A 20,542-nucleotide genomic window follows, 5' to 3' on the forward strand; every position below is an offset into this window, starting at 1 on the left:
TGTCTTTCTTTCCTTCATTCTTTCCTCGTCCTTCTGCCTGCAGGTGACTACACTGAGTGACAAGCCTAATGGTTTCCTGTACACCAGGAAACCATTTACTATGCTGGGTGGTAACCACATAACCAAATTTTGGTACCTGGTGGTTTAGTGGGTAATTACGGCGCTCCAATCGGATTGAGCCAGTGAAGGTTTATATCCAAGGGATGGTTGGGGTTTATTCCTCACATAATGCCACTCAGGGATAAGTGAGGCTGGTCACTCTCATCTTAAATGTCAGGATCAACTTGCCAAGCCCCGGGCTTCTGCGCTCCTCATGGGACAACGTAGGATTGGATGATGGATGAATGGATCCACTGACGCTTATAGGTTTCATCATAAACATAAACATCATACTTCTGATCTGTGTATTATCTTTCAAATATAGATACTGGATATTGGTATTAATATTATTAAAAGTTTACAAGTACAATACAGTCATCTCGCCTAAAGTGCGCCATCGCAAAGTGCATCTCGCCTAATGTGCAACGGGGGTCTGACAGTAATTAATTATTTAGAAAGTGTGTTTGCTACTTGCAGTGTGTGAATGGCTTGAAAAATCAAGGCAAATACGGTATTCTCTTGCAACTCACGAGCATAATTTGTAGCGCGCGATGGGTAAGGGTGGGGCTGGTGAGTACTTGTGGTGGGATGCGGCTGGTGTGTGAGTGAGTGGTGGCGAGGAAGGTGTCCGTGCCGTGATATCATGGCAAGGAAGGGGCCGACGTCACAACGCACTGTGACATCGGCAGCATCTGGGCAGCTTCCCCTCACCTCCCCAAGGCCATTGTTTACCCTCTGTACAGTGCTGGTAAGGTCTTGAACTTTTATAATAAATATACAGTATCGCTCTTGCATGTTTCTATTGTAAGTTTCCTTTTGCATTTTAGTTAGGGATAGGTACTGGTGAATCAATATATGAAAATTCAGGACGTGTCACCCATAAAGCCATTTTAACATGGGATCCTATGCTTCGCAAAGTGCGAATTTATAATGCGCGATGGGCTGTGTTGTCCATTTTCATGCACTTTAAGCGAGATGACTGTATTTAACAAGCACCATTCATGCAAACATTTTAAATTTCCTGCATACCGGTACTAAGCAGTTCCAAACAGTATTAAATTGTATTTTTGGCTCTTACAACCTCTTCATAAAACTACAGAATTTTTAAAGATCTGATTAGCTAAAATATCTCACATCTGTGAGGACTCATATGCCTAGCTACTTTCAAGAATGGAAGTAATGCAAGATAACAGAGTACTGTGCAGATCTGCAGAGAGTATCAAGAATGTACAGTATCATATCCTCTATATTTAAGACAAATCAATCAATCACAACCTTTATCATTATGACTGTCATTCTAACCCTATAATCCACATCCACACAAGGACAGAGGGGTTAGAGATATATAGTAAAGGGTTTCTCTGTTCTCTGGAGGTGAATCAGAGAAGTAAATAAGTTCAAAATTCATGTCCTCCACCTGTGTCATGGGTGGTGCTTCCCTTTTCAATATTCTATTTCTTATCTTCTCCATCAAACCAAAGTTTTCTAAAATGTGCTATTGGTATAAATCACTTTTAACCCTGCTGTTTTTTAGTGTCCTATAGGATGCAATATGTACAGTATAGTTCAGTTCTCTTAATCTTCCAGTGCCATAACGCAAGGCTAGAACACAAATCTCACTCCAAGTTACGTAATACATCTTGGCAAACAGAGATTGCCAAAAAAATTATACTTTGTGCAGTACATAAACAGTTTATACTAAGATCTGTGGATAGTTGTTCAATTGACAAATCACAACTCAAAACTACCAACAGATATTAAATGCCTTTACACTTAATACTGAAGATTACAGATGGGAATGCTTAATCACTTTTTTTTTCTTACTGAATTACAGCACATTACAGCACTGTATATTGTTATCGTTTCATGGCTTACAATACTCTTATTTTATACAATGCAGCAAACACTGAATGTGCAGTTTGCAAGTACTCTACACCATCATATATACAGGTATATTATTTTTTTTAAGCAAATATGAATTTCCGTATACATCTGGCAGATCAATAGATAATATCACATAGTTAACACAGCACTCTAATGATACTCTTAGGTGCTATAAATCAGAGTAAAACATCAGGCAGACCAACAGATAGTGTCACATAGTTAGCTCACCACTGTTGATGAAACAGTTAGGTACTATAAATCAGAATAGAAAAAATTTGCAAAAGTTTGGTGGTGGCAACTAACTTCATGTAATACATTAACAAACACTAAACTGTTTATGACAAAGCAAATTAAGAAATATAACCATGATTCCAATCTCCTAATGATACACTAAATTCAACAGAAATCAACACTGTTTAGTTTCAAAAACTATTTAATTCAAAGGTGAGAAGCAAAAGACTTCTCTGCAGTGAACCTGTTGATCATATCAAAAGCCCACTTTGGCTGGTCAAGAGGTACCATATGCCCAGCATTGCGAATCATGACTTGGACAAAGCCAGGGACCTCCCTCACATAGCCTGCCACCTCTCCATTCACTCGCCATATGTAGCGAGGAGACTGACTGAACTGGTCAGAGTATTTCCACTGCATGTTGGCTATGAAGTTTTCGGTCAGAGTGTAGGCAATAATGATGTCCAGTTGTCCATTGTAGATCATTACACGATAGTGGTCCATCAGCTGGAGAGAAGGTTACAAGCCATTAAAGTATTTTTAATAACCTTCAGTGCTAGCATATACCAAATATTTATACATATGGGGTGTTTCTGGAATCCAGAAACTGTCAGGCTATCCCAGTGTACTCATAAATCATACATTTCTTGTCCCACATGGTGGCACTACATACACACCTGATCATTCTTATTTTGCATAATTCAGCTATGCTGACCATGTTTCACTGCCATGCAGCATCACATTACAGTCACACACAATAATAATTTTCTGTTCATCTGTAGAGGGAGTCCCTTCAAGGGCAAGAGCTGTCTAAACTTCTTACAACTACTTCTGATAATTGCAACTGATCTAATAGCAGCACCACTGTATAGCTAATTAAAGCCAGCAGTTCAAAAAATTCAGCATACACAATAGCTACACTGCCTACATGTACAGTATCTCCTCCAGCTTTGGCTGAATCCTTGCAAAATTTTGGCACACTTGGAATTAAACATGCCAAATAACACATTCACACTGCTGAATCTCATAGGGACTTATCCTTCACAAAAACCACAAAAGATGGAGTTACTGCCGGCCCCCTTTCCACATGTGGCACAAAGCTGCTGTCCACTGTCCACTAATAAACCTCTGTCCTCCTTAGTAACTCAGTCATAACTTTAGTTTTTCTCACATTCATTCTTAAACCATTTGACTGCATACCCTTCCTCCATTCGTGAATTTCCCTGTAGCACCCTCATAGCTAAGGAGTCAGTACAACACCAAATAATTTACATATAACTTGCTAATTCAGACCTGAAGTTCCACAAAGGTACTTAAAGCACCATGACAGAAAAGAAGGAATTCAAGACAGACCACTACAGTGCACACACCTTTATTGCAAAACTTCGTGATCCCAACTCCATTTGCTCTCACCAATACTTCCGAAACCATATATTTTTATTATGCAGGTACCAGCTACTGTTCCAGTCGCAGCTTTAATGCCGGTCACTGAATGGTCTTTCTGGGCACATGTCATATACCTTCTTCATATCCAAATGTACAGTACTAGGTAAAGTTTTCTCCTTTCACTTTGGACATTCTTTCATAACTGCCTACCAGTAACTACAGTGATAGCATCTGTTGCAGCCACACCCAACATAAGATCATACTATACCTCATCAGCTTCCACTCTCTCCCTACACAAACTCATACACGCCCTCTCAACAACCATCATCAAGTCTAACTATTTTAGACCCTTACAGATGCCAAACACAGATGAATCTCCCACCCCCTTATAAACAATCACAGTCACTACCTCAGCCAGTCATCCAACCCAAAATCTTCCTCCAGCTGCATTGCTTAAGTCAGTTACCACCCCAACACCAATACTACCTGAAATTTGCAACAGTTTAGCAGCTACCTAGAACTATCAACTGCCTTGCCTTTCTTCATTTTATCTATTGCATACTTAGGTGGTAGATGGGTGGCTACCATCAACATTGGGAGGTACTGTACTACAATGAGAGTGAAGTGTGGCTGCATGCTTGATAACTAGCCACACAATCATCACTTTTCGGCAGGAAGCATTCAGCCACAAGTACAGTCACTCTGTGATGCTTCTTCTGAGTGACTGTACATGAGTCAAAGTCCAAGCTGAGACTCTCACAGTGTTACAGGTCTTGTTAGATGTCTCAGATTTTTTTTTCTCCAACATCATCCAACAACTGCTGAGAAGTAATTAGCTAGTCTTTATCACCTCAGTCCATAAAAAACAGCTGTTTCGTGGCCAGCCCCAGTGCAGGTATTCCTTATGGGGAAACACGTTGTCATTTTTTGATCAGATTAGATATTTCACACTGTCACATGTAAGCAAAAGCAGTGTACCATCAGTTGGCATAGCTGGGTCCAAACTACTCTTGTCTCAGTCTGCTCTTCATTCAGCAGTTTATTACAGCATTCTTAGCAAGGACTCCTGATTTCTGAGCATTCAACAACTACATTGTCATTTGTCATATGATGTCCACTAATTCTACCTAACATTTAACTTAGCTATCTTGAACATTTCACTTTTACCTTCCTTCAGTCTAATTATGTTTATTTTGGTCTTTTTTTTTTTTTCTCCCACTCTAAACAGTTTTATTTACCCTGGAACAGATTTGAACTGGAAGGGTTAAAGTAAAGGTCTTTGTTAGCACCTTCTCTGTAAGACATCTCTGCTACACTGAATAAAATTGTTTAAAGGTAGCAGGAGTGGAAAAAATCCAGATTGAATGGGTTAAAGTTGTTCATAAGCTTGTCCTGTGTCACTTGTGTGGCTTTCTGTACTTCTCTTTTGGCCATACATCAGAATACTGAACTTTCACTTTCCCCATACTGTTGCAAGCTTGAAGATCATTTTAGGTCCTTGACCTCACAACCCTCACTGTAACTCATCACTTGACATGCAGCATTTATGCTCACCTCTTGTATCCAGGGCTTGACACTCTTCATAATATCTTCCTCCAAGTAGTTTTCAACCTCTGAACCATCATGGAAAGTCAAGTTGCCGACGTGGATAGCTCGTCGGACTGATGCCTGATTGATGTACTTGGTGTAGTAGTCCTGTTTAAAGGTACCAGTATGCATGAAATTATAGAACAAATGTAAAGCAGCATGTCTTAAAAGTCTTAACCTAGCTTAATACATTTTCTACTGTTTACACATCTATTTGCTGCCACTGCTTGATTCCGTAAGCTGACATTTGAGGAGGCTGCGACAAAAACATTTAAGCTACTTAAAACTAATTACACCCACACCATGATTTTTAATAATTAATAATAATAATAATCTATCTATCTATAGCCCGACGCCCTAATCCCACAAAGGGTGGCCGCAGACAAAACGCCTCCAAGTCACTCTGTCACCCACCAATTGACTACCCTCCCCCCAACTCACCCCCCCCTCCCTCATATACCTCTCAACTCCATCCCTCCACCTCATCCTCGGTCTACCCCTCCCTCTCCCTCCCTCCACCTCACCTACATACACCCTCTTAGTCAGTCTTTCATTCTCCATTCTCTCCACATGTCCAAACCACCTCAGTGTATTTCTCCTAATCTTTTCAACCACATCCACATCTACCCCACAACGTTCCTTCACTTCTTCATTCGTCAACCTGTCCCTCCACGTCACTCCACATGCTCCTCTCAAGTAACTCATTTCCACTGCTCTCACTCTTGACTTGTTCCCCTCTTGCAAGGTCCACGCCTCGCTTCCATACGTCAGGGTAGGGATCACAATAATAATAATAAAATTAATCTGGTCTTTTGTTTCTCAAAAGCGCCAGTTCTTCCATAGGGATTTATCTAGCGCTCAACACACATATACATTATTTTTACAATTATAAGAATTGTGACATCTCTCATATACAATGCAAACTTCATCAGTAAAAAAAAAATATGAAAGTGGCAATAATTAAACCTCATAATCATCTGTCAGAGTACCTCTATCCAGGTCATTGCATTTTCAAAAAAGAATGGCTTTAAGCTGTCTCTTAAAGGATTCAGTAGAAGAGAGTTGTCTCATGGACAATGGCAATCTGTTATATAATCTATGAGCACTATACACAAAAGAACGATCAGCAAAAGATGACGGATGAATGGCCGCTCCAGGCTTGTCAAGATGCATGGAATCACCTTCTCTATGTATCATGACACCTGGGCTTGCCGATGGGAGTTTTAACATTTCAGCAAGATACTTCGGTTCACCAAACTTTAGAACCTTGAATGTAATAAGACATAGTTTAAATTCAGTTCTAGCTTTTACTGGTAACCAATGCAGCTCAGTTAGGAACGGTGTAGTCGAGGTTTTTGGGGGGAGACCAAAGACAAGCAGTGCTGCCCTGTTCAACACAGACTGAACTTTTGTTAGTATATTATTTGGAAGACCAATCCACAGTGAATTACAATAATCAACATGAGACATGACCACTGCATGGACCAATGTTTAAGAGGCAACGTCTGTTCAGGAATTTCCTCACAGAGTACAGATTTCTGACATGCAAGTTACACCTTCTGACAACTTGATTAATGTTCCTTGTAATTTAAATCTGAATTAAAATAAACACCCAGATTTCAAACAGAACTGACTGGATGAAGCTGTGTCACACCAGTGATTAAAGCCAGGGCATTATCAGTGTCATCATCCCTTGTGTTCCCTCTGGTGACGATGATCTCAGTTTTACCATCATTCAGCTTAAGTTTCCTCCTAGCCATTCTAATCTTAATATCAGACAACAGAGATTCAAGCTTAGTCTTAATATAATTGATATCTGACATCTTAACGTAAAGCTGGGTGTTGTCAGCATAAAAATGATAGGACACGTCGTAAGCATTGAGTAAAGATGATAAACTACTCGTGTAGATAGTAAATAGAACAGGACCCAAAACTCATCCCTGAGGGATTCTGAATAGAAGGGGAACAGAATCAGAGCTAGCATCATCAACAACCACTCTCTGAGATCTGTCTGACAAATATGACTTAAGGAGCAAAAGAGCACTATCACGATTGCCATAAAAATACTGATTATCCAACAATAGTTTATGATGTACTGTATCAAATGCTGCAGACAGATCCAACAGAACTAGGAAAGAGGACATCCACCACAGGTGTTTGCCACCAAGTCACTGTGAATTCTTGTTAATGCAGTTCAGTTGAATGGTATTTTCTGTATGCTAATTGAACAACAGGAACAACTTTGTTATGTTCCAGTAGTGGTAAGAGTTGATCAGGTATGGCACACACAGTAATCTTGGATAAGAAAGACAGGTTAGAGACAGGGGGATAATTTGTCATGCTCTCGACCTCAAGGCCAGGTTTCTTGATTAGAGGCCTATGCAAGGCACATTTCTCAGACTGCACAGAATTACTTTCAAAGAAGCATCAATTTTTTGTGTTGCAGGTAAAGTCTGCTGCGTGCTCATACACACCAGGGAGTTGTGACAAGTTACACGGATCAAGTGGGCAAAATGTTTTGTTAAGTTCTCTGATGTAACATTTGATTTTATTTACATCCAGTGAATGAAATGTTGAAAGCAAATGATCCCCTGTGCACCATGGTTGGAAGTCAACTGCGTGCACTTCACTAGAGGAACTGTTGTCTAAATAATTTCTTATGCGAGATATCTTTGTTGTAAAAAATGAAGCAAAATCAGAAGCCAATTGGGCATCAGATACAGAAGTTGGTTTAACAATTACATTCCTCTTGCCAACCAAATTGCTCACAACTGCAGACAGTTTTTTTTACCACCACCACATGAATCAACTTCATTTGACCATACTTTGCCTTCGGGGCTTTTACAGTGTGAACAACCACTCTTCTCGCACAAACATAATGCAAACGAATTAATTTGGTCCATTTCAAGCACCATGCACATTCTGCCTTTCTACGTTGTATACGCAAAGAATTAATGGATGGACCATACCATGGAGAATATCACATACAGTGATTGTTTTTACCACCTCAGGACAATAATGATCAAAAATTGACCCAAGCTCATGGTTATATAAATCAACCAAATCATCAGAAGAAGGATCTAAAGAATCAGTGCAATTTAAACACTGATCAGTTTCACGACACATCAGATGGCGGTCAACGTTCCTGTAATTTCTGAACCTGATGACCTTTTTATAGAAAGGGGATTTTGGGATATCAAAAGTAAGGGTGAGCAGAGCATGATCACAGATGAGAGGGTCCAATACACACCTGCAACCAACAGGGGACAAGATCAAGTCAAGGACATGTCCCCAAGACATGAGTAGGATCACTCACATGATTGAAAAAATTATCCTGGGTGATCAACGCAAAGAATTCTGAAGAAAATGGTTCTGACGGCGGACTGTCAACCCAATTGTTGAAATCACCGCAAAGAAGAAGTCCTCCAGATTTAAGAGAAAACACTTCAAGAAACTGCCCAAACTCCTCCACAAAACCTCGGTCTGTGCCCGGATGACCTGGTCGATAGACAATTGCAGTTCTAATGGTATTCGGATGGAAATTTATTAATACTTCCATAAATTCAAATGAAGATTGGGTCAGGTCTGAGTCTATGAGAGAAATGTTTGCAAGTGCTGTCGAGTAGATGAGTGCTACACCTCCTCCCAGGTAGTTGGCAGCAGACCGGAAGTACTTATAATAGAATGTGTATTAGGCAATGCACTACGAATAATATTAATATCAGACTTATACAACCAGTTTCAGTCAAGCACAAAACGTCTGGCTCATGCTGATTTAGAGCTTCATTACTATGGTCTGTCTTATTACAGGTGGTACAAATATTTAAAAGACTCATCCTTAACTGATTCAAGAGGGACTTGGTCAAAATTAGTGTTTTCAGTCAATCTATTCCTATGAGAAATCATAACTGGACAGTCTCTATTAGATGCAAAATGGGCAGCCGACTATAAATTAGTATCAGCATCTTTATGCCTTGAAGAGGAGCAGTTGATGAATTTGGGAGAATTTCTGTTACTATAATCGTTAGACTCGTGGGCCCCAGCACAAAAAACACATTTACTGTAGGTTCATCATTTTTTCTAGAACACCTCTCAGATGTATGACCAAAACCCCGACAGTGATGACACTGTGTAACTCAGAATCAGTCAAAAGCACAGCATCTTGTAAGATCCACATTGATACAATTACCCTGTTCTATGATGGAGGATCGCAATTCTGGCGACATCTTCAAGACAGCAGTTTTAGTGTCATTCCTTAATCTTGTGCAGAGAAGGTTGAGAGTGCAACCTAGATCAATGAGGATCTTAATTTTATTGTTTTTATTCAGAATACTAGGGATGATGTCAGACTTGCCCAAGGAAGAGGAAAGGCCTGATACAGTCATTTTTGGCAGCATTTTCTTTGGCTCTAATATACAAAAAGTGCCATCAGAGCCAAAATGATTATTCAGTATCCTAGCCGCTTCACCTTTGGCCTTGGCTGATGGAAACTTCAGTACTAGCCCACCAGCCTTGGTCTTAAGGCAGCTATCAACTGGTACTTAGTCAAGTACAACTCTGATGTCTTCTGGTCCCATTTGACTTGTTGGAGCTTCAGCACCTTTCTTTGGTTTTACAATCAATACGTGATGACTATGAATGGCTTTTTTCTGGCCATGAGCACTGATCTCAAACACACCCCCAGGCAGATCCTTCCCCTCCCCCACGAGAGACCCCTAAACAGCATCTGCCAAATGACTTGGCCTGGTCTTGGGTGACAGTCATGAGTGATGAGACCTTGGTCTCTAATGCCTCAAGTCTGTTTGACACATCTCTGATAGCCTGAAAGATTGGCCCAACAACCCCGTTCCTCCAACTCCTTCTTACTGGCTCTGTTTCCTCCACATGCTATATTGTTACACAGCCAGTGAAAGCCCAGCTGGTGGCTCTTCTTCATAAGTGGATAATCATTAGCATCCATATTTTCGCAAACCAAATAAACCCACTCACTGCAGTAGGTGCACTTCAGTGCTTGTGCATTTTTTGCTACAGACCTATTGCAACAAAGGCACTGGTATTGTTTGCTCATGGTTGGTGATAAAGAAAAAAACAAAACAAAAACAAGCAACGACAACAACAGCAAAAAGTATATATATACCGGTATACAATACTACCCGGGATAATCCGGGTAGCGCCATCCCTGTTTGTATCACCCTGATTTAGGGAGGGGAAAAAAAAAGAAAAAAAAAAGAACAAATTAAAAAACAGGGTGTCTGTGAGGTCACCATGAGCAGGTGGGGTACGATTTGACTACTCCTCTAGAAATGGGAACCCAAACTGAGGTGCTGCAAAAGTGTTGAGGTGGTATTTTTCAACTTCTCCCAATTTGAGCTTTATGGCAGCAGCAAATGCATCACTTCGGCAAGACCTCATTGATTACAATACTGCCACTGCACGAAGCAGTGGCAAATCCACAAGCAATTGTGGTGTGGCTGAAAGGAAGAATCACAAAAGAAGTAACTGACTCTATGATAGTGAATAAGAGAATCACTGCTGCATGATCATCATCATCATCATCATTGCCAGACGCCATGTATCCCGAACGGGGTGGCCAAGGGCTTAGAGTTAATTGTTTTACAGGGAGGGGCACTAATCCTCCACCAACCCCACTTGACACGTAGGGATATTTAAAAAAAAAAAAAAAAAAAAAAAAAAAAATGTTAAGGTTCTGGACAGCATGATATAAGAGGATCTGGTCCTAAACACTGGGATTGTGTATCAATAAACATGTGGTACTTAAATTATGCAAAGCAGTGCAACACAAATAATTTCTTGATTAATTTTAACAGTTCTATCTATCTATCTATCTATAGCCCGACGCCCTAATCCCGCAAAGGGTGGTCGCAGACAAAACGCCTCCAAGTCACTCTGTCACCCACCATTTGACTACCCTTCCCCCAACTCACCCCCCCCCTCCCTCATATACCTCTCAACTCCATCCCTCCACCTCATCCTCGGTCTACCCCTCCCTCTCCCTCCCTCCACCTCACCTACATACACCCTCTTAGTCAGTCTTTCATTCTCCATTCTCTCCACAAGTCCAAACCACCTCAGTGTATTTCTCCTAATCTTCTCAACCACATCCACATCTACCCCACAACGTTCCTTCACTTCTTAATGTACAGTAAGCCACATATAAACCTAGGGTCTCATCAGTTTGAAGCAGAGGTCTTGTTACACCGTCATAACATTCATGCATCACAAGTACTTGGCCTTTCCAACTAATAACTGGCAACTCCATTCCATCATATTACTGTCACCAACAAACTCATAAATATTCATCAAGGCTGTGAAGTATACCAATTCCCAGAATCTCCCCTACATGATGTGTACACCTTGTTCATTTCATGCTTAATGGCAGCCTCTCACATGGCAGTCTCTGTTCAAGTCCCTGAGCCCTGAGATCAGTATGCAGAACCTCCCTCCACTATCATATATTAACATCCCATAACGTAATATTCATCCTCTGTTCTCTCTACATTTTTTTTTTTCCAGGTGAACAGAGGGGAAAAAAAAAAAAAAACACACCAGATTACAGGTTTCCCCTGTTCATAAAAAATAAAATTCTTAGCCAAACATTCAGCTTCTCAATCAAAATTCAAGTTTATATTTATATAAATATTTGTACAGTTCAGAGGAAAAATAACCACGAAACATTAAAGTATAAGAAGTGCATACCATTTTTAACACAATGTTATGGACTTGTACTTATGGACCCTAACTCAGAGAAACACCTGTACAACTCCCTCTGGACATGCATAGCACCTATTTAACACCCAAATCACACCAATAAGGCACATAAATGACTGAAATAAATGCAAAAGAAACATAAAATGAGGGTTTAGAAGTATGTTCATACATTAATAAACATTCTGGTACTTATGGACCCTAACTTAGCCTAACTCTGAAAAACACATTCCTACTGCACATGCATGAGGTAAGTATAGTATGGAAAAAAGTACAGTATGAAACATTCTGGTAAGTATAGTATGGAAAACAGTACAATATGAAACATTCTGGCTACTTACAGCAAGTCCCTGGCCACCTCGATGAATAACCGCCTCCTCTCGGACTCTGACAGTAAGAACGATTTCCTGAAGCACTTGCAGTACACTCTTCCTGAAGTCTTGCACTGAACTTAGTCAATAACACACAGAAGTCTGTTCTCTTCACAGTGTTCACTTTAGTCCAAATAATGTTCCATTTAAATTTAGTGTTGCACATTAACTTTTCCCAATCTTTTCAAAATTTCTAAAGCCAAAACAAAGAAGGTTAGTTACGTTAAATTTCTTTTCCATTGAGTCTTTTCTCTCAACTTTAAATCCTTAACACAACACACCGTTTTTTTCACTGCACAACACTCAAAATTCCCGTGTGGTCTAGTGGAGAAGTTCTTGCTGTTTATTCACTGTCAGAGTCCGAGAGTATCACAGGCAGGCGACCAAGGGGTGCATCGGTGGGTCGTGGTGATGGCGTACCGACTACAGAAGACTCTGAGGAAAGCCGCAAACTCACATCGAGCGGTGACTCCACTGTAGCTGATGTGCTGGGCTGTGGCTCGGAGCATGAGGGCCTGTCTTGGGGAGGCAACGGAGTGGAACCAGGGCTTGGCACAGCGGGGGTCACGGGCCTGAAAAAACTGTCAATCGTTGACTGACGCAAGGACCGACGATTCTGGCGATTGATGATGCGCTGCCGGAAAGCACACACTTCCTCCACGAGTCCCAAGGGCCCCATCTCCCTGTCGCAGTCCGGGTGTTCCAGGTAGTCTAGGACGAACTCTAGATGTTCCCGGAGTGCACTCAGCTTGGGGATGGCTGGAGTAGTGTCCTGCTGAGAGGAGTCCGCATCATCATTGCCTTCGTCGTCGGAATCTTCAAGTTCGGGACTGACACCAGCAACCGAAGACGCGATCTCGATATCAGACAACGTCTGATACCCAGGATCGCCCTCGTCGTCATCCAACCACTCACGAACATCGTCCACATCAACATCGTCGCCGTGCGTACGTAGCCGTGCATGGAAGTCATCCACGTCAAACCCTAGAAAATCGTACTCCACATCTGTTCCGAGAAGCAGACGAGACCAACCATTTTCAAGAGTTTTCACAGGGACTTCCTTCCATGCACTAGCCCAGTTGTACAGCGCAGACTTGATGTTGTAGCGGCGAAGGTTTTCCAAAGTCCGCTTGCCTTGAGTGTCACGTCTTTCTCTGCGCTCGTCCTCGTCCTCGAGAACAACCATCACCTCGTCCAGGAACTTCCGACGGTACAGGCGCTTTGTTGCCACGATCACTCCTTGGTCCATGGGTTGAATGAGAGCAGTCGTATTAGGTGGCAGAAACATGCACCTAATACGGCCATTCTCAGCAACCAAGTCCTTGTCGCACGGGTGGGCAGGTGCATTGTCGAGGAGAAGGAGAGCCTTTACCTGGTCGCGAGGGATTCCCAGTGTCTTCGTCTGGTACTGGATGACCTCCTTGACGAAGTGACGGTGAAACCAGTCTTTGAAAATCACAGCTGTGAACCATGCTTTCAAAGAATGGTACCATACGACAGGAAGGACATCCATCACCCCACGAAGGCACCGAGGCTGCTTTGCACGGCCATCAACAACGGGCTTAAGCCGGTGCATGCCGTTAGCACTGGCACAACACAAAGCAGATATCCGTTCCTTAGAAAGCTTGCGGCCAGGTACACGCTTCTCCGTCTCATCGGCTAGAGTGTTCGTTGGCACCGAGCGATAGAATAGGCCAGTTTCGTCTGCGTTATAGACTTGACCGAGAGTGAGGCCCTCCCTGTTGATCAAGCCTTTCACCTTGTGCTGAAACTCGTCAACTCCATCCTCGTCAGCGTCCAATGCTTCACCATGTGCTTTACGGTTAGTAAGGCCTTGTCGCAACTTGAACGCGAAGAGCCAACCCTCGGATGCCTTGAAGTCTAGGCCGTCGTGAAGCATTGCAAACTTCTCAGCAGCAGCCTTCAGCTCCGTTCCACGTACCATCACACCAGCTGCACGTTGCTGTCGGTACCAAATCAACGTGGATCGGTCGATTTCTGCAAACTTGGGGGTAAACATAACCTTCCTTTCCACGTTGCGTTTGCTTCTCGACGAGAAGTCAGCCGTGTACTGCATGAGTTTGTCTCGGGAACGTTTGATATCGAACAAAGTCGACCGGGCCAGGTTAAACTCGCGGAGAATGCGTGAAGAAGACCAACCCGCATCAACTTTCTCCAATATCTCCCTCTTCTTTTCCAGAGTCAACACCACTCTCTTCCTTTTCTCAGGTGGCGGGGCCATCATCACACACACTAAGAGGAGGGCAGAGAGCAGCAGGAGGCCTTGCAGCAAGTACGGCACCACCACAAAAGCGAGCACGTGGGCAGCCATTGCGAAGAGCGTAGGTCCAGTAGCGGTGAGAGACAGGCAGGAAGTGGGGAGGATGCAGCGGCGCTCTATCGGACGTCGGAGGAATGACGAACCAAAACAATGCTCTCATGCGGCGCGCGCGGCAAGTTCAAATTACGGACGGCAAAAAATCGATATTTTTTTTTTTTATTTTTTTGGATTTTCGGACCATTTTGGGAATGTTTGATCCCAGGACGATAAGGTTCGGTTAGTGGGGATGTTCGGTTATTGGGCGTCCGGATATTAGAGTGATTACTGTATTATATATATATATATATATACAGTATAGTGTATATATATATATATATATATATATATATAGTATAGTGTATATATATATATATATATATATATATATATAGTATAGTGTATATATATATATATATATATATATATATACAGTATATTGTTTTGTATGACACGAATTCAAGTCATCAGAATCTCAGTGGTTGGATTTATGATGACGCAAAATCGTGTCTTCGTAATCTCAAAGGGTTAACTGATGTTCCCTTGCAACTGACAGCACCCCACAACAGCAAAGCATGGGGAAAAGTGTGGAAGTTTGGTTCCTGGATGGATGCCACATCTCCATCTCTAAGCCCAGTGAGCAGAGACACCATAGCAATCTCTTCATCACCCAGTTATCTGGTTATATGGTTATCACCCAGCATTATATATGGCTTCCTGGGTTGAGAGGGAAAAAGTCACTCATTGTAGAGTCACCTGAAGAAGAGTAATAAAAAATGACAGGAAAGAAAGGGAGAAGTAGGAGGGCAGACACAGAAACAGAATGATAAAGGTGAAGGAAGAACTAGGCAGCACTGTATCAAGTGAGTTGTGGCTGATGGTCATTACCACCTACCACCCCATCAACCTCAATAAAATTGTAATATAGAATACAGTATATTCATACCTCGGGCTCTCCATTGGCCAGGAAGTTGTAGTAATTTGTAAGTCCTGTGACATTGGTGAAATATGAAGGATAGTCCGTCTTATCTCCATTCAGCAGGCTGTCAAACACCTGTTACCCAAGACATCAGTAAGCATTATATAGGTACTGGTAATAATGCAGAGTACATACATTATGAACCGCATAATAATATCAGTGAGTCAGGAGCTATAACAGACACTTATCCTGCTCACACTCAAGCAAAAGAGATACCCTTGGTTGTATTCAGGTGGCTCAGGAGGCTTTCTTGGATGTCTTCCAGTAATTTATTTTGAAAACTAATATATTGGGTGTTGATTTGGGTAATATTGACAGAGATTACATGGATAACATATATGAGAATACAAGTATTAATGTGCCACGTGCAAAAATAATCTGGTGAGGAAGAGGTACCAGGGAGCTGTTTCAAGCAGAGATAATAGAGGCCCTTGATACCTTATTAACCTGTCTAAACTTCAAATACTCTTTAAAGGCAAACTTCCCATTAACCCCTTCAGTCCACCAAAGTATTTTATATTTTTTTCTTGCTACTTCCAGTTACCTTTGGAATGACCATTTGTAGTGTCAGGGTTAGAAACAGAATCTCCACAACCTGATTTTTCTTCATAAGCTAAATAAAACTATTAGAAAGTAACAGGAATAAAATATAAAATGCATATGCTTGAAGATATTAAGTAATACGTGACTACCCATCATGTGTGAGCCAGGTAGGCTATATTAATACATTCCCAATGCTGCTTGAGTGATATGTGAGCTCAGGTTTTGACTCAAAACAACTTTTATTAATAACTTTTCCTTCTACAATCAATGCTTTCTGAGATTTGAGTTTTCGACACAGACAGACACACATTGATACATTTCATACAAAAATAATGACCATCATGTTCGTCTTCCTGGCTCAGTATTCAAGAAATGCACTCAGACTTACATATCCACAGGCTTTGGAGACATGGATTTGCAGTAACATGGACTAGGTGTATCAGCAACTTCTGTCATGCAACAAGTACACCCGCCGCAAATTGATTTAGGACCTGCACGCAGAATTGTCATGGGAGAGTTGTCCGTCTTTGCTTTGTGTTTCCACTACTACCAAGTGAATTTTTTGGGCAAGAGGTAACTGGCAACTCTTCTGGTGTTGGCGGGAGATGGTGAAACACTAAGCACTTCAGTGCTTGCCCAGAAGCAAGAGTGGGAGTATATGTTCCCGTCGCTCCGAGCTTGCACCTCCCTCTTTTTTCGTATGCATTACTGTTTGCCCTGTTATTTTCCTAGAGTCGAGTTGTCATGCCTGAAAAGTACTGCTCAAGGGATGAGAGGGACCATATCATTGCATGGAGGCAAGATAATGTTCCTATCAACACAATTTGTGAACGTACTGGACGCACAAAGTCGACCGTCATGAAGATTCTTGCTGCAGTGCTTGGCCTGCCACTTGATGTTGTACCATAGCACAAGCATGGCGGTGGAGAGAAGAGGACGACTTCCAGAGGTACAGATACGCTTCTGAAGAGGGAAGTAATCAAGAATCCTTGACTGACAGAAGCAGAATTGAAGAGAATGCATCCCCGGCTGTTACAAGACGTTTCAATTTGAACTATCCAACACTGCTTGCAGGGGCTGGGTTTGCCAAGCCGCACTGCAGCCAAGAAGCCGCTTATCATTGACCGCATGAAGAAGCAGCGCATTCAGTTTGCCAAGAAGTATGTGCACTGGACATCGAATGAGTGGAGAAAAGTTATGTTTTCTGATGAAAGCTCATTTCAAGTGTTTCTAGAGCGTTTTGCCAAGGTTCGTCGCCCTGCCTCCCATAGTCGATATGACCCTGCCTACATAGTGCTGACTGTTAAGCACCCGCAATCAGTAATAGTATGGGGGTGTTTCTCAGGTGAAATGGGAAGGGGAGGCCTCTACTCTCTTCTTAAGAACTTGATGACGAAACCTGGCTGGTACATTCAAGTTCTGAAAGATCATTTGTTAAACTTTTTTGCTATTCATGGGTGCGACTTTTTCATGTATGATTCAGCTCCACGTCACTAGTCAAGAAATGTGACAAAATGGCTTTAGGATAATCGGATTGAGGTCCTCGACTGGCCTGGCAACAGTCCAGATCGAAATCTGATAGAAAACTGCTGGGCAGAGATGAAGAAAATCATGGCAGAGAAGACACCCAATCTGGACAACCTCAAGACTGAACTGACAAATGTTTGGTGCAAAGAAATGTCCTTAGATTACTTTAGAGATCTAAGTAATTCCATGCCAAAACGCATCCAACTGGTCCTGAAAAACAAGGGAAACATGATTTCATATTAATGAATGGCATTCATGAACAAACATTGTGATACACTATGATTTCTGTGTTTTTGAATACCATGTGGGGGGAGGTCCTACTGTAAGTTAATCTGCAGTAGCAGTATTATTACATATGGTACAGTCAGGGACAAAAGCTTGCCTATTAAACCACTGTTACTGCATCATACTGTGGTATGTTCATCACTCTCTTCCCTGATGTATCATATGTGTAGGTAGAGAAGCATGCCATATTTCTCTCAACTTGGCAATATTAGCCAGCAGAGGAAGTGACAGTGCAAGAATTGAAAAAAACAGTGAGCTTTTGTCTCCAAATCTGCAATTCATGCATTACACAGTAGAATCTTCAATGTACCTATTTTGGTGATGCCTTGTTTCCACCTGTGAACTCTTCTACAGGGGGTCATCATCATAAAACAAGAATTTATGTTTTTGCTCCCAGTCATTCTTCTTCCATTGCTTGATCTCTCATGGATAAGTAGAACTTTTTTTTTTCTTTTCAATGTAGGTCAAAGCATTCCTCTTGTAACATGACCTACTTACCTCAAATATTCTTCCTGTCACTATCTTCCAACACTCTGTGTGCCTAGCCAATCTCAGAGTGTTTCTCTTGACCTTTTCCACAACACCTTGCTTGATACCCTCTACTGTTGCCTCTATTCCAGAATGTCCATACAGTATATCCTGCACAATATATCATTCATCACTGTGCATGGTGAGATCCTCAATGTACAGAGTAGAATCGTTGATATACATGTTAAAAACTTTTCTGTATGTGGTTCTATACAGCAATCCATGGACTACAGCTGGGTGGTCTGTGAAATAGTACAGCAACATGCCCAGTTTAGTGACCATTGCAGAATTACTTGATATGTACATCAGAGCCTTGGAAATGGCATGGTACACCTACCCATGAAATATTTTTGCTCAGCTAACCATTGTTATAGAGTTACAGTGGTAAGAAAACTCCTATTTGGTGAGAAACTTAGAACTTGATGAGTAGGGCTTACTGTTTTAAAAGCCTAGGTGACTTATCAGTCAGCCTAATAAACCATAACTTGAGAATGATGAGCCACATTCAGTACTGTAATTTACTTCATCCTTCTTTTCCCATAGCCAGTGTTGACCTTCCATTTGATTTTATCATTGAGAACTGATTTTTCTAAACAGGCACCATAGTAAATGGGTTGGGAAGTGCATGAATTTCATTCATAGCAGCTACTGTTCCTTTGTTTCTGGGATAAACGTCAGAGATGGAGATAGGAGGGGACAGCTACCCTTATATGCTGTAAAAGTTCTGAGATGCTGTTCCCTGCAGAAACTTGTGGTGCAGGTACCTCACTCATAAGAGATATGTCGCAGCCACCCACAACCCCTTGTAGAGGTTATGTAACAGCCTTCAGGTTAAAAGCTGCTGACTGGGTAATTCTGTCTTAAGTGATCAGTTACTCCAACTACTCCTCTCTTGACACTGAGTGGGCATTCCCTGCACTTCATGCTTGGGGGTCCTTGTAATGCAGCAAGTGTTAGGAGTGTAATACTGTTCAGTACGGGGAAACCCTGGTTTAATGATGCAGTTGGTTGAGTAAAAACCCATCGCTAGGTGGGGTATCTTATCTCGGGGTAGATTTTACATGTAAAGCCTTGGGTTTGCCCTCCAACCAAGTTCTAAACCCTCTCAAATGAGTCCAGAAAAAGGTTTAAAGCCAGTCTAAATGCCTAACAGCTGTAAAAGAAGCCAACCTAAGCCCAAAACCAGTGCTCGTCTCGCTTGTACCAAGTCAAGGTCACTGGAGAATGCGATCTCCGACTCGTATTTAAACTCGGTAGAGAAGAAGCATCAGCATTGTATACAGTACAATCCCACCATCGGACGGCCCCTGGACAATTAAGTAAACATCTGTTATGCATAATAATAATGTATGAATGATGCAAAATCGTCCAAGGTACGAACTGTTGTATACACGAATGTAAACATCTGATTTATCTACTGTATCAATGATGCGATCGGGATGGCCTTTTCAACGGCCCATCTTTATGTCGTTTTGGTTACTGTTCTGGTTGCTGGGCTCCTTTATTTTCTTCTTTCTTATTTTCCAACATTTATTTAGAAATTCCTTTGTATTTTCAAAGCATTTTTCCTTGAACAACCAGAATGTAAACATATGATTTATCGACGTCGCAGGTTTCATCAGTGCATGAAATATTTACTCTTCAAGGCTTTTATTATTATTAATATTTATTTAAAATTATTATTACATATTTCATGATAGATTAGATGTTCAATGGCCAAACACAAACTATTTTTTGCTGAGTCGCCTAGTTGTCCACACTGTTTTGTACCTCGTCTGATGGGCGAGAATCCGTACCTCAAATGACAGTGTTTGCTCCACCTATGATTAAAACACTTTAATCCACGTCTAAAAACAGTTTATAAATCAACCTGTACACAAAATTTAAGTCTAAAATATCATCAGAGTCTGAAAAAAACATTGCAAAACCGGGGTTAGGCCTACGATAGTGGGGGTAGGGTGGTATTTCAACCCCCATCACTATTCCTGGGTATCACACCTTGGGGTATCATAAATCAGGGTTTGCCTGTTCTGAGACCTGGGAAGTAAAGGAAGAAAATATTCATAGGCTCAAACTTAC

The 20,542-nt window shown here is 41.6% G+C and overlaps 1 protein-coding gene across 1 annotated transcript in view; it reads right to left on the reverse strand.

The window, feature by feature from the left end:
• Positions 1–398: 398 nt before the first annotated feature.
• The window catches only part of LOC145399732 (putative serine carboxypeptidase CPVL), a 53,565-nt gene continuing 33,421 nt past the window's right edge, over positions 399–20,542 (reverse strand). The window contains exons 8-10 of the mRNA XM_080272283.1: positions 15,548–15,655; positions 5,155–5,295; positions 399–2,721 (exon numbers count right to left, since the gene is read on the reverse strand). Coding sequence (XP_080128409.1) covers positions 2,422–2,721; positions 5,155–5,295; positions 15,548–15,655 — 549 coding nt within the window. The 3' untranslated portion in view covers positions 399–2,421. The remainder of the gene's footprint in view (positions 2,722–5,154; positions 5,296–15,547; positions 15,656–20,542) is intronic.

This window comes from Coenobita brevimanus, chromosome 6, assembly GCF_032717465.1.
Source record: "Coenobita brevimanus isolate Jiangsu-jjx chromosome 6, ASM3271746v2, whole genome shotgun sequence".
In the NCBI taxonomy this organism is placed as follows: domain Eukaryota; kingdom Metazoa; phylum Arthropoda; class Malacostraca; order Decapoda; family Coenobitidae; genus Coenobita; species Coenobita brevimanus.